At 40.0% G+C, this 14,836-nt stretch overlaps 1 protein-coding gene across 1 annotated transcript; it reads left to right on the top strand.

Annotated features, from left to right (window-relative positions):
- Positions 1–768, top strand: LOC120864626 (olfactory receptor 7A17-like; the record flags this gene model as incomplete). The annotated part of the gene is made up of 1 exon (XM_040241655.1): positions 1–768. A coding segment is annotated over one exon (768 nt), but the record flags the coding sequence as incomplete, so codon positions are not given.
- Between the last annotated feature and the right edge of the window lie 14,068 nt (positions 769–14,836).

Raw genomic sequence — 14,836 nt, 5'->3', positions numbered from 1 at the left:
TTTGTAGACATCTGCTTCACCTCCACCACCATCCCAAAGATGCTGCAGAATATCGAGAACCAGAGCAAAGCCATAACCTATGAAGGCTGCATCATCCAGGTGTATTTTTACATATTCTTTGCAGGATTAGATGACTTCCTCGTGACAGTGATGGCCTACGACCGCTTTGTGGCCATCTGCCACCCCCTGCACTACACAGTCATCATGAACCCTTGGCTCTGTGGACTGCTGGTACTGGTGTCCTGGATGATGAGGGCTATGAATTCCTTGTTACAAAGTTTGATGGTTTTGCAGCTGACCTTCTGTAGAGAGGTGGAAATTCCCCAATTTTTTTGTGAACTCAATCAGATGGTCCAACTTGCCTGTTCTAACACCTTTCTTAATGACATGGTGATGTATTTGGCATCAGTGCTGCTAGCTGGTGGACCGTTTGCTGGTATCCTTTACTCTTACTCTAAGATAGTCTCTGCCATACGAAGAATCTCATCAACTCAGGGAAAGCTTAAAGCATTTTCCACTTGTGCATCTCATCTCTCAGTTGTCTTATTATTTTATTGTACGAGCCTGGGAGTGTACCTTAGCTCTGCTGCTACCCACAGCTCACACTCAAGTGCAACAGCCTCGTTGATGTACACTGTAGTCACACCTATGCTGAACCCCTTCATCTACAGTCTGAGGAACAAAGACATAAAGAGGGCTGTGAAGAGAGTCTATGGAATAGTAGGTATAAAAAGGCCAATTGTTTTGGGGCAGATGAAGTGCCCTTGACTGCCTTGCTCAAAGCCTGAGGATCAGAAATTGTGACACTTTCCTCAGTGTGGAATAAAATTTGCTCCTTCTACTTATTTTCTTGGATATCCATTTTTATAAAACTTCAACTTTTCTATATAATCTCAGTTACTCACTTTATTAAACTTTCTTTTCATTCTATTATTTAGGTATTTTTTTTATTTTTTAATTTTTACTTTACAATTCTGTATTGGTTTTGGCATAGATTGACATGAATCCACCACAGGTGTACATGCGTTCCCAAACATGAGCCCCCCTCCCACCCCCCTCCCCACAACATCTCTCTGGGTCATCTCCGCGCATCAGCCCCAAGCGTGTCATATCCTGCATCAGACATAGACTGGCATTTCGATTCTTACATGATATTATACATGTTTCAATGCCATTCTCCCAAATCATCACATCCTCTCCCTCTCCCTCTCCCTCTGAGTCCAAAAGTCTGCTATACACATCTGTGTCTTTTTTGCTGTCCTGCATACAGGGTCATCATTGCCATCTTCCTAAATTCCATATATATGTGTTAGTATACTGTATTGGTGTTTTTCTTTCTGGCTCACTTCACTCTGTATAATCGGCTCCAGTTTCATCCATCTCATCAGAACTGATTCAAATGTATTCTTTTTAATGGCTGAGTAATACTCCATTGTGTATATGTACCACAGCTTTCTTATCCATTCATCTACTGATGGACATCTAGGTTGTTTCCATGTCCTGTCTATTATAAACAGTGCTGCAATGAACATTGGGGTACATGTGTCTCTTTCAATTCTGGTTTCCTCTGTGTGTATGCCCAACAGTGGGATTGCTGGGTCATAAGGCATTTCTATTTGCAATTTTTTAAGGAATCTCCACACTGTTATTTCAAGATTTGTATGGAAATACAAAAAACCACGAATAGCCAAAGCAATCTTGAGAAAGAAGAATGGAACTGGAGGAATCAATTTGCCTGACTTCAGGCTCTACTACAAAGCCACAGTCATCAAGACAGTATGGTATTGGCACAAAGACAGACATATAGATCAATGGAACAAAATAGAAAGCCCAGAGATAAATCCACATACATATGGACACCTTATCTTTGACAAAGGAGGCAAGAATATACAATGGAGTAAAGACAATCTCTTTAACAAGTGGTGCTGGGAAAACTGGTCAACCACTTGTAAAAGAATGAAACTAGATCACTTTCTAACACCGCACACAAAGATAAACTCAAAATGGATTAAAGATCTAAATGTAGGTATTTTTTTTTAAGTTGTGCTTTTTTCTACTTCAAAATTTTCAAAACTTTGAATATGAAATGTTTGGGCATTTATATTTTTTTTGAAGTGACATGAGGAATAATACTTAATTTTTGCCTTGCTTTCTGGAGAAAAATTGGCATGAGATATATTACTCATGTAAAAATGTCTACAAGTGAAATCCAAGGCAATTTATATAATTTTATAAAAGGGTTGACTGAATCAGAGGGTGTGGAGCTATGGATAAGGAGGGTTGATTGCAATGTTAGAGGCAGATTTTCAATTGCACAAGGTGCCATTGCTTCCAAACTCTTCATTATTCAAGGGTCAAATCTTTCTATATGTACAGTATGCGTATATATCTCATGATCAAAGATGACTCACTAGAGAGCTTGACTGTCTATCCAGTCATGTGGTCAGGTCAGAATTTGTGCAAACATGTTTGCCAATATCCTGTTTACCTGGGAGGAAACTGCAATGAAATAACTTTTTAATATCATTATCTGTAATACAATTAAAAAACAGAGTAGTGAATACTATCTTTAAAGATCAGAATAAATGCATAGAATGAGATTATTGGAGTTGATCTCAGTTTTATACCATTTTTTATTTTATTCATTTACTTGTTGCTGCATAACCACTCATCCTAACAGTAACTGTTCTAATATGATGTCTTTATTATCAAATGAGATTTAATGTTAAGGAAGTATTCTGATCTCTACTGGATTTCTCATGAGTCTATGTTTCTCAGTAATTCTATATGTTGGAACTCTAAAGCTCATCCATGAGGTTGTATGGAGCCATGTAGCAATTCTTTCTTCATTAACATGTGATATTCTACTCCATTTATTTGTGTATTTTAATCTTATGCTTATGCATGTGTCCTCAGTGTTGTCTGATCTTCATGAACACATGGACTGTAGCTCACCAGGCTCCTCTGTCCATGGGATTCTCCAGGCAAGAATACTGGAGTGGGTTGCCATTTCCCCTTCTGGGGATTTTCTTGACCCTGGGATCGGACCTGCATCTCCTGCGTCTCCTGCATTGGAGGGTGGATTCTTAACCACTGAGCCCCAGAAGCCCCAATTTTAACCTTATAGCTTGTGGGGAAAAGTCTATCATTGGTGATGTCAGTATTATGGTGGCAGAAGACACTCTCTTTGTTTCTCCCCTCAATCTACAACTTGTAGAAAACATCATGCATAAATAAAGTTTTTTTTCTTTTTTTCTATCCAACACATCAGGACACCAGAGATACACACAGTTGTACATCTGAAGGGGAGCAGATTTTTCACTTGGAGGAGGTGGAGCCAGGGGAACAGCAGAGGCGGTGATGCTGATACAGCCCATGGCCGAGGCAGCTGAGCCTGCAGCCCCAGAGCACCTGGGAGTCCCACTGGAGGTGGTGCACGTAACCCTGGCCTCCTGGATGCAGCGGCACTTGCAGCCCCAGGGAACCAGGCATCAGTGGGATGGCCCTCACGCAAGGTCACCCTGCATGTGGCAAGAGCACCTACCACTCTAGGACCCCTCCCCGGCAAAGATGCCAGCCACATCAGGGACACTGACCACACCAGGTCACCAGTGATGCTGGAGGCACAAACCCCGATGGCAAGGACAATGACAATGCCTCTGGAAGAGGCCACGAAACGCCAAACATGTAGTTCCTCAAACATGGCCAGGGCAGCCCATGAGAAAGAAACCAAAAACTTGTGCCACAAAGTCAGTTAATCGAAAAACGCAGAAGGACCTCTGTTAGCAATCTGTTGAACTGTTAGAATCAAAGTATACAAGGCTTTACCTACATAAGAACACTGTTTCTACAAATACATGGACAGAGGATCAACCCATTGAGCACCATAAAAAACCACAGTAACATGGAATCACAAAAAAGAAAACAACAGTTTTCCATAAACTAATTTAATGTCGTGCAAGATTGTGATCAAGCAAGTGGAGAATTCAAAATAGTGTCATGAAGAAGCTCAACAAGCTACAAGAAAACTCCCCAAAACACTTCATTTAGCTAAGGAATAAAAATAATGAACATAAGGAACAGTTTCTAAAATAACGAAAGCTCTTGAACATAAGTAAACAGAAATTCTGGTGCTGAAGAACTCAGTAAATGAGACGAAGAATGAATTGTGAAGCACTGGAAGTGGAGACCATATGCTGTAGAGAGATAGTGAGTTCAAATGTAGAATGATTCAGGTAGATGTGAGGACAGAACTAAGTTTTTTTTTTTTTTTTTAATGAAGATATTCTCTGAGAAACTTCTGACTCTACTAGAACAGGTAAGAAGGATACTGGGTGTCTCAAAAGCAGAAGAGAGGGAGAAAGGAACAGAGAGATTACATATAGAAATAATAGCTGAGAGTTTCCCAAGTCTGGGGAAGGAACCGAATGCACACATCTACAGAGGTATAATAGGACACATAAATGTTTCAAAGCAAAAGACCTTCTCCAACACACACGTATTTAAACTGTCAAAAGTCAGTGAACGAAAAGACTTCCCTGGTGGTGCAGTAAGCAAGAATCTGCCTGCTAAGGAGGAAATAGAAACTGTGGGTGATGCCTGGTCTGGAAAGACTCCACACACCACAAAGTCACTAAGCCCAGGCACCACAACTACTGAGCTTGTACTCTAGAGCCTGAGCTCTGCAGCAAGACAAGTCACCATAGTGAGAAGTCCTTGCACCATGACGAAGAGTAGCGCCCCCCCCCCACCTCCACAACCAGAGAAAGCCCCGCAAATCAAGGAAGAGTCGGTGCAGCCATAAACAAAACAAATAAATAAATAAATAAAAATTTTTAAGTCAGTGAAAGAATACCGTTTTTATATACTAATATCTATATAAAATAGGCAATCAACAAGGACCTAGGGAATTAAACACAGGGAAAAAACTCAATATCTTGTAATAATCTATGCCAGAAAAAGAATCTAAAAAAGAATATACATATATATATATATAATTTTGCTGTACACCTGGAACTAATCTGACCTTGTAAATCAATTACATTTCAATAAAAGTTATTAAAAAGAAAGAATATTAAAGGTATTCAAAAAAAGTGAGCAGAAGCCAAAATCACAATGAGGTATACCTTCCACAGTAAGAATGGCTATTATCAAAGAGAAAAAAATCAACAAGTTGATGAGGGCCACATGAGACCAGGAAATGATACACGAATTTCAAATTTTCTTCTTCTACAATTATCAGAGAAACCAGAACTGCAGCACCTTATATTTTCATATTTCCTCTCCATGTACCAGATCACTGTGCTTAGAAACCTGCTAATTATCCTGGTCACCATCTCTGACTCCCACCTCCACACACCCATGTAATTCTTCTTTTCCAATCTGTTCCTTTAAGATATGTTTCACATTCACCACCATCCCAGAGAAGGCAAAGCCGTAACCTATGAATATACTTTTACCTACTCTTTATAGATTTGAGCAGCATTGTGCTGACCACAAAGACCTATGACCATTTCATGGCCATCTGTCAAACTCTGCACTATCCTGTCGCCATGAACACCCCCCTGCCCCACACACTTTGTGGATTGCTGGTTCTGGTGTTTGGTTCATAAGTGCCCTACCTTCTTTGTTACAAAGATTAACAGTGTTGCAATTGTCCTTTTGTACCTTCTTGGAATTCTGTACTTTTCCTGTAAAAGCAAATAAGAGGTCCAACTAGTCAATTGTGACACCTTTCTTAATGACATGATGATGTAATTTGAAACTGTTATATTCTAGGTTGGTAACGGACTGGTTCCAAATTGGGAAAGGAGTACGTCAAAGCTGTATATTGCCACTCTGCTTATTTAACTTATATGCAGAGTACATCATGAGAAATGCTGGGTTGGATGAAGCACAAGCTGGAATCAAGATTGCCAGGAGAAATAGCAATAACCTCAGATATGCAGATGACACCACCCTTATGGTAGAAAGTGAAGAGGAACTAAAGAGCCTCTTGATGAAAGTGAAAGAGGAGAGTGAAAAAGCATTCTTAAAATGGAACATTCAAAAAACTAAGATCATGGCATCTGGTCCCATCACTTCAAGGGAAAGAGATGGGGAAACAAGAAACAGTGAGAGACTTTATTTTCTTAGGCTCCAAAATCATTGCAGATGGTGACTGCAGTCACGAAATTAAGACACTTGCTCTTTGGAAGAAAAGCTTTGACAAACCTCGACAGTGTATTAAAAAGCAGGGACTTTGCCAAAGAAAGTCCATTTAGTCAAAGCTATGGTTTTTCCAGTAGTCATGTATGGAAGTGAGAGTTGGAACATAAAGAAGTCTGTGCACTGAAGAACTGATACTTCTGAACTGTGGTGTTGGAGAAGACTCTTGAGAGTCCCTTGGACTGCAAGGAGATCAAACGAGTCAATCCTAAAGGAAACCAATCCTGAATATTCACAGGAAGTACTGATGCTGAAGCTCAAGCTCCAATATTTTGGCCACCTAATACGAAGAGCTGACTTGTTAAAAAAGACCCTGATGCTGGGAAAGATTGAAGGCAGGAGGAGAAGGGGACAACAGAAGATGAGACATGAGTTTGAGCAAGCTCCAGGATATGGTGAGGGACAGGGAAGCCTGGCGTGCTTCAGTCCATGGGGTCACAAAGAGTCAGATACAACTGAGTGACTGAACAACAAATGTCTTCCCTGGGATCCTTTACTCTAAGAGTTTCCTCTCTATCTGGAATACCATCAGCTTGGGGGAAGTACCAAGTGCTTTCCACCTGTGCATCTCACCTCTCACTTGTATCCTTGTTTCACAGGATGGGCTTTGAATGTACCTCAGTCCTTTGGCTACTCATGCCTTTCTGCCTAGAGTCAAGTGCAATCACCTCGGTGATGTACACTGTGATCACCCCTATCCTGAGGCCCTTCATCTATAGACTAAGGTATGAAGACATACACAGGGCTCTGAAAAGATTATTTGGAGTGGCAAGTATCAAAGTACCACCAGTGGTAGTGTTAAAGAAGTTCCCTTCTTTTCAGAGTGTAAAGAATTTGAACTGGCACCTGATATTCTGGCTCAAATGATCAGAAACACAGTCCCTGGACCACTAGAGACCTGAGGAATCCGAATCTGCATTTGAACCACAGACCTTGGTGATTTGTATAAAAAGTGAATTTATAGATATTCTTGTCTGGAATAGGATTTCTCACATTCTTATGCTGCCTTGGGCAGGAGAATTATTTGTACTGGGTGCTCTTCCGTGGTTTATAGGATATTAGTAGCATCGCTTCAGATATTGCCAAGTATCTCCAATGTCAAAATCATGTCTGGTTGAGAATCACTGGGACAGAGTTCCAGAACTAAGAGACCTCAATCCAGACTCCAGTCTTACTTGGTTTGTACTTTTTTCTCTTTTTTTCAATTTCATTTGTAATAGATTTATTATCAAAAAGTCTGATAAAAATGACAAATGTTCATTATTAAATATTGACGTCAAATAACAGTACCATTCATACAGTTTTGAGTACCTATTAAGTGGATAAACTATGTCACAGTTATTTTCTAACTGAAAGCATCTGCCATATATCTGCTCCTTTCCCTTCTCAATGCCCCTACTTTCATCAGTTCATACTACACCTACTGAGAAAGTTTATTAGGACCCTTTCCTTCAAGCGTTTTTGCTATTTCAACAAGAATCCAACAGTTCTCAAAACATAACCAGTCATAGTTTAATAGTTTAATGGGTTCCGTTGTGTTTGTTTCCAGATGACTTTCAAAGTTCCGTTAGAGCATTTAACCGATACAATATTGTAAAGTAATTAACCTCCAATTAAAATAAATAAATTTATATTAAAAAAGAAAAAGAAATAAATGAGATTATAAGAACAAGATTCGAAAAGGTTTAAATGCTCTAATGGTTTGTCCTTTTAAGTAGAACATTAAATCCTTCTGAGTTCCAATCTGACAACAGAGAATGGAGTTCATAAAAATGCTACCTCAAAAAAACTCACTATTTAAAAAATTACATCTGACAATCACTATAAGATGCTAAGAGAGTTTAATGGTCATTGTTAGCCACTCAGTTGTGTCCAGCTGCTTGCGACCCCATGAACTGTAGCCTGCCAGGCTCTTCCATCCATGGGATACTCTAGGGAGGAACACTGGAGTGGGTTGCTATTTCCTCCTCCAGGGAATCTTCCCTACCCAGGGATCAAACCTGTGTCTCTCACATCTCCCCCATTGGCAGGCATATTCTTTACCACTGAGCTACCTGGGAAGCCTGGTTTATGGTCATAAATCATATATCATATCAGGCTTCTCTGATAACTCAGTTAGTAAAGAATCCGCCTGCAACACAGGAGACCCTGGTTCAGTTCCTGTGTCAGGAAGATCTGTTGGATAAGGGATAGGCTATCCACTGCAGTATTCCTGGCCTTCCCTTGTGACTGCAATGCAGGAGACCTGTGTTTGATCCCTGGGTTGGGAAGATCCCCTGGAGAAGGGAATGGCTACCCACTCCAGGATTCTTGCCTGCAGAATTTCATGGACTGTTTAGTCCATGGGGGGCAAAGAGTCAGACATGACTGAGTGATTTTCATTTATCATATCAACATATAAATATTTTTCTTATAGTTATAAACGTTTTATAATGAGAGACTAAAGGGCAGCTGTTGACTTCTGATATAACTGAGAAGCTTGTAATTGGCTTGGAAAAACTAGCATGAATCCAGGCAGTATAATACCCACACTGTTATACTGAAGGAGCATTGTTATCCACAGTTCTGAAGAGGGAAATAAAAACTCCTAGAGGAGAACATAGGCAAAACACTCTCCGACATAAATCACAGCAGGGTCCTCTATGATCCACCTCCCAGAATACTGGAAATAAAAGCAAAAATAAACAAATGGGATCTGATTAAAATTAAAAGCTTCTGCACAACAAAGGAAAATATAAGCAAGGTGAAAAGACAGCCTTCAGAATGGGAGAAAATAATAGCAAATGAAGCAACTGACAAACAACTAATCTCAAAAATATACAAGCAACTTTTGCAGCTCAATTCCAGAAAAATAAATGACCCAATCAAAAAATGGGTCAAAGAACTAAATAGACATTTCTCCAAAGAAGACATACGGATGGCTAACAAACACATGAAAAGATGCTCAACATCACTCATTATCAGAGAAATGCAAATCAAGACCACAATGAGGTACCTCTTCACACCAGTCAAAATGGCTGCAATCCAAAAGTCTGCAAGCAATAAATGCTGGAAAGGGTGTGGAGAAAAGGGAACCCTCTTACACTGTTGGTGGGAATGCAGACTAGTACAGCCACTATGGAGAAAAGTGTGGAGATTCCTTAAAAAACTGGAAATAGAACTGCCTTATGACCCAGCAATCCCACTGCTGGGCATACACACCAAGGAAACCAGAATTGAAAGAGACACATGTACCCCAATGTTCATTGCAGCACTGTTTATAATAGCCAGGACATGGAGGCAACCTAGATGTCCATCAGCAGATGAATGGATAAGAAAGCTGTGGTACATATACACAATGGAATATTACTCAGCCATTAAAAAGAATACATTTGAATCAGTTCTAATGAGATGAATGAAACTGGAGCCGATTATACAGAGTGAAGTAAGCCAGAAAGAAAAACACCAATACAGTATACTAACACATATATATGGAATTTAGAAAGATGTTAATGATGACCCTGTGTGTGAGACAGCAAAAGAGACACAGATGTGTAGAGTGGACTTTTGGACTCTAAGGGAGAGGGAGAGGGTGGGATGATTTTGGAGAATGGCATTGAAACATGTATACTATGATGTAAGAAACCAATCACCAGTCTATGTTTGATGCAGGATACAGGATGCTTGGTGCTGGTGCATGGGGCTGATCCAGAGAGATGATATGGGGTGGGAGGTGGGAGGGGCATTCATGTTTGGGAACTCATGTACACCTGTGGTGGATTCATGTCAATGTATGGCAAAACCAATACAGTATTGTAAAGTAAAATAAAGTAAAAATAAAAATTTAATAAAAAAATGAAAAATAAATATCTCAGTAGGTTTTTTTTTTAATCTACCACAAATCAAAGCTTTGGAGACCCAAGGGACCTCGTCAAGACAAATCCTCAGTGTTATAGTTAAAAAAGAATTAGATCTCAGGGGTGTGATGATGTTCTGGGAGACTTAGTTCTTTGAAAGCAGGATAATTAAAGGGGAAGGAATGATAAAAAACTGAATCACCCAACTTATAATGCAATCACCTAGTAACAGAGAATCAGCAGAAAAATAATTGCATTGTGCCCAGTGCGGTGTCCCCAAGGGAAATCATGTATTGGAGCCTGGAGTAACAAAAAGAAAATATGCCCAATTAGCTGACATGTGTCCATGCTTGCTAAGTCAATTCAGTCCAACTCTTTGAGAACTCATGGAATGTAGCCCTGTAGGCAACTCTGTCCATGGGATTCTCCAGGCAAGAACACTGGAGTGCGTTGCCATGCAGTCCCCCAGGGGGATTTCCTGTCCCAGGGATCAAGCCCCCATCTCCTGCGACTCCTCCATTGCAGGTGGATTCTTTATCACTGAGCCGCCAGAGAAGCCCTGTGAGCTGACACAAGAAGCTGGAAATATCTCCTCTGCTGCAGCCCCTCAGCCTGTGCCACTTTGGTTGGTGAGGACCTAGTCCTTAATTTAGATTCCTGAATCTGTCTGGGAGCCAATGCTTGATTTTATCCCTTCCTGTTGTCTTGTTAAGTACAAAAATTCGGTCTGCATCATTAATCATTTAGAAAGGAACTTGGACCTCTACACGGAAAGCCTTTTCTCTCAATCAGCAGGCAGGTGAGAGCTCCACATACGTTTCAGGAGAGGGTCAGAGAGGACGGAAGCCAGGAGCATGTACCTGAGGTCACCTGAGGACCAATGTAGCATAGTCCAGAGGCCAGAGGTCACTGCGGTTATTTTCTGGCTTTCCTAATATTAGTGTATCTATTTAGGTCTAAAAATAAAGTGAACCCTTCACTCGTCAAAGTTGACAAATGGTAATAGATGAAGTTCAGTTAGAAGGAATGGTGGTGGTGGTTTAGTTGCTAAGTTGTGTCTGATCCTTTTGGAACCCATGGACTGTAGCCCACCCAGCTCCTCTGTCCATGGAATTTCCCAGGCCAGAATACTGGAGTGGGTTGCAATTTCTTTCTCCAGGGAATCTTCCTGACCAAGGGATTGAACCTTGGCCTCCTGGATTGCAGACAGATTTTTTTACTAATGAGCCACCAAGGAAGCCCCGTGAGAAGGAATGGGAGGCATAAAAGGCTTTCAGTAAAAGTAGACAATACGTCTAATAATCTTATTTATGAACTGAAGTAAGCAAATAGGAAAACCCCTCAAGAAAAAGCAGTATTCTTCTTCTTCATATAAAACATATCCAACTTTTGTTGTATTTCATTTATTTCTGAGTTTGAATTGATAGTTTATGATCCATTTGCTTATTCTCTTGGGATATTTAAACTGTAAGATATATCACGTTATTTATATATCCCTGTTTATGTCCTTGGAAAAATATATTTTTCTTTATTATTATTGCTTGGGCATCAAGGAGATGCCACTGGAACTGGAATATTGGTGAAGCAAAGAAACTTTTCGTTGATGCATTGTCTCAGGGGTCACTTGAGTTTATTGCATATTTTCTCTCTCAATTTGCCTATGTCCATTTCATTTCTCTTTTTTCTTTCTCTCTCATGCTTTTCATTCTTCTCTAAATGGCAAGAAGAAATTGGCCTTACCAACGTTGATCCCCAAATTTATTGTTCTATAGGAATTTTATTTTATTTTATTTATTTATTTTTGTTCTATAGGAATTTTATAAACTGGAATTTGGGGGTGGGATGTGTAGGGAGACAGGAGGGAAGTTCAGAAGGGAGGGGATATATGTATGCCTATGGCCGATTCATGTTGAGGTTTGACAGAAAACAGCAAAATTCTGTAAAGCTATTATCCTTCGATTAAAAAACACATAAATTTTAAAAAATCTTGGAACTTCTGAGTAAAAGTTATACATTCTTTTGGAGAATAATAATTTGATCTGACAAGCTCTATGTGTTAAACACTCATTGCCTAACAAGGGTGGATCTGGGTGACCAGTTTATGATAGTAACACAAGCCAGAAACATCGTGTGTGTGTGTGTGTGTGTGTGTGTGTTTGCCTGTGCCTTGTGAAGAGAGACCAGTTCTTAAAGCAGAGGCATCTGTACTCATATGTGAAGATGACTTATAATACAGAGGTCGGAAGTTGGTCAATAGATGGAACTAAGTAGGGAAACGGACATAATTCACAGGATGGTTTTAAACTAAATTCATAAAGTGTAAGAAACCACATGGAAGGAGGGATTCTCTATGTGCCGAAGGTTCAGCTGTAGCAGGAAGGCCACCTTGTTCCTCAGCATCCTTGACAACATCTCTAATCACTCCCCCTCCCACTTATTCCTTCACCCCACTGGCTTCCTTGTTTGCACTTGAACATGTGGAACAAGCATCTTTGTCAGGTTCTTAGCAGTGGCAGCTCCCTCTGCCAGGCACACACTTCTGACATAACAAAGAGTTCTTCTCTCTCTTTTCAGGAATCTTCAAACATCACCTAGTTTGAAGCTCTTCCCTGAACATTCAGGACAAAATAACACCTCCTACCACTCTCTCCTTTATACATGGTTTTGTTTTCTTCATAGCATCTGTGACATTCTGATATATTCTATCATGTTTTATTTGAATATCTTCATTCACTATCTTTGGATTGGGAGAGGTTTATTTTTCAGCACTTTCTACTGGGTCAGCACTAAATATGTATTTCTCAAATAAATGAAGAAATACCGCATTAGAACTCTAGAATATATGAGCTCTTTGCCAATGTGATGAGAATGGGACAAAAAATCTTTGTCAGAGATGAAATGGAGTATACTGTGGAAGAGAACTTTACTATAAATAAGGTATTAAGATCAATTACTTGAGGGCTAAATAGAAATTGCAATATTTCAGCTATGTGAATTATGCCAGTTTGTGTGCAAACTAGTCATGTTGTTTTCCTTTTTCCTGGTAGTCACCTCCACCCCATGGAATCAGAGAATAATACACGAATTTCAGAATTTCTTCTTCTGGGACTTTCAGAAGAACAAGAACTGCAGCCTCTCATATTTGGGCTCTTCCTCTCCATGTACCTAATCACTGTGTTTGGAAACCTACTCATCATCCTGGCTGTCAGCTCAGACTCCCACCTCCACACCCCCATGTACTTCTTCCTCTCCAACCTGTCCTTTGTAGACATCTGCTTCACCTCCACCACCATCCCAAAGATGCTGTGGAACATCCAGACACAGAGCAAAGTTATCACCTATGAATGCTGCGTCACCCAGACGTACTTTTTCATACTGTTTGCAGAGTTGGATGACTTCCACCTACGATGGGCTATGACCACTTTGTGGCTCTGCCACCACGTCTACTACACAGTCATCATGAATCCTGACTGAAGGCACCCGATTGAAGAGTTAAAAACCCAGATGCAAAATTTCAGATCTTTTTCCAGATTCTTTCATTAGATTGAAGAAGTAGGAGATGCTCCTTTTATTTATTTCCTCGAATTTCCATTTCTTTTAGCTCCTCTCTATAACATGTCATCACTTTATTAATTTGTGGTCTCTCTCATTTTCCAGAGTTTTTCCATTGTACGGTTTTTTCATTCTCTCAAGTTTATTTTCAAGGTAGGATTTGAACAATCTGGGGAATTTCCATTATCATATTATTATGTTACTTGATACAAATATGTTATTGTGTCGTGTATGCATGCATACTCAGTCTCAGTTGTGTCTGATTCTTTGTGATCCCACAGATTGTAGTCTGCCAGGCTCCTCTGTCCATGGAATATTCCAGATAAGAATACTGGAGTGGCTTGCCATTTCTGACTCCATATGTCATGTATATGCGGAATCCTTCTGAAAAGCCAAAATTAGGCAAATAGAGAGTAGAATAGTAGTTGCTAGGAGCTGAGGCTTTTGGAGAGATGCTGATCAAAAGGTACAAAGTCCCACTTATAAAATGAAGATGTTTTGAGGAGCTAAGAGAGCATGGTGACAACAGTTAATGATTCTCTATTGTATCTTTGAAAGTTGCTAAGAGAGTAATTCTCCAATGTTCCACCATAAGAAAAAAAATGTTAATTTTTTTCTGATGATGTTAACTAACTTTATTTCGGTAACTATTTTGGAATACATAAAAATATCAGATCATTATGTTGTTGACTGAAAACAGCATCTCAAGTAACCCTGAGCAAACTGCTCCAAGGAGGTTGCAGGGAAGAACCAGGTTATGCAGAAGTTTTGCAAGAAGGGGCAGGTAGTCTGAATGTCAAAAGTGTTTTTTTTTTTTTTTTGTAAATTAAAGAAAATTAGATACCCCAAGTTAAGGACAAAAAATGATCATGAAATGTCTTCCAGATATTAGTTGAATTCCAGACTAAGAGGAGGAACTGAAGAATGGAATATTTCCTGCCATATCAGTAAACAACAGATGTCAATCATCAGCAATTTCAGCCACCACAAAGGTGAGCTAGTGAGCCCTGAGGGAACTCAGGAAGGAAAGAATATCTATCTTTCAGCCATCAGACTCCTGCCACTCCCTATGGTGAGCCCCAAGAAAGCTCAGGATGTGAAAAACACAGAATGAAAGTGAAAGTCACTCAGTCATGTCTGACTCTTTGCTAGCCCATGGACTGTAGCCCACCAGGCTCCTCTGTTAATGGAATTCTCCAGGAAAGTGGTGGGTTGCCATCCCCTTCTCTAGAGGATCTTTC

Source organism: Oryx dammah, unplaced genomic scaffold (assembly GCF_014754425.2).
Source record: "Oryx dammah isolate SB20612 unplaced genomic scaffold, SCBI_Odam_1.1 HiC_scaffold_5, whole genome shotgun sequence".
NCBI lineage: Eukaryota > Metazoa > Chordata > Mammalia > Artiodactyla > Bovidae > Oryx > Oryx dammah.
Note: the sequence above shows the minus strand (reverse complement) of the source record. Positions and strands in the feature narration are given on the sequence as shown.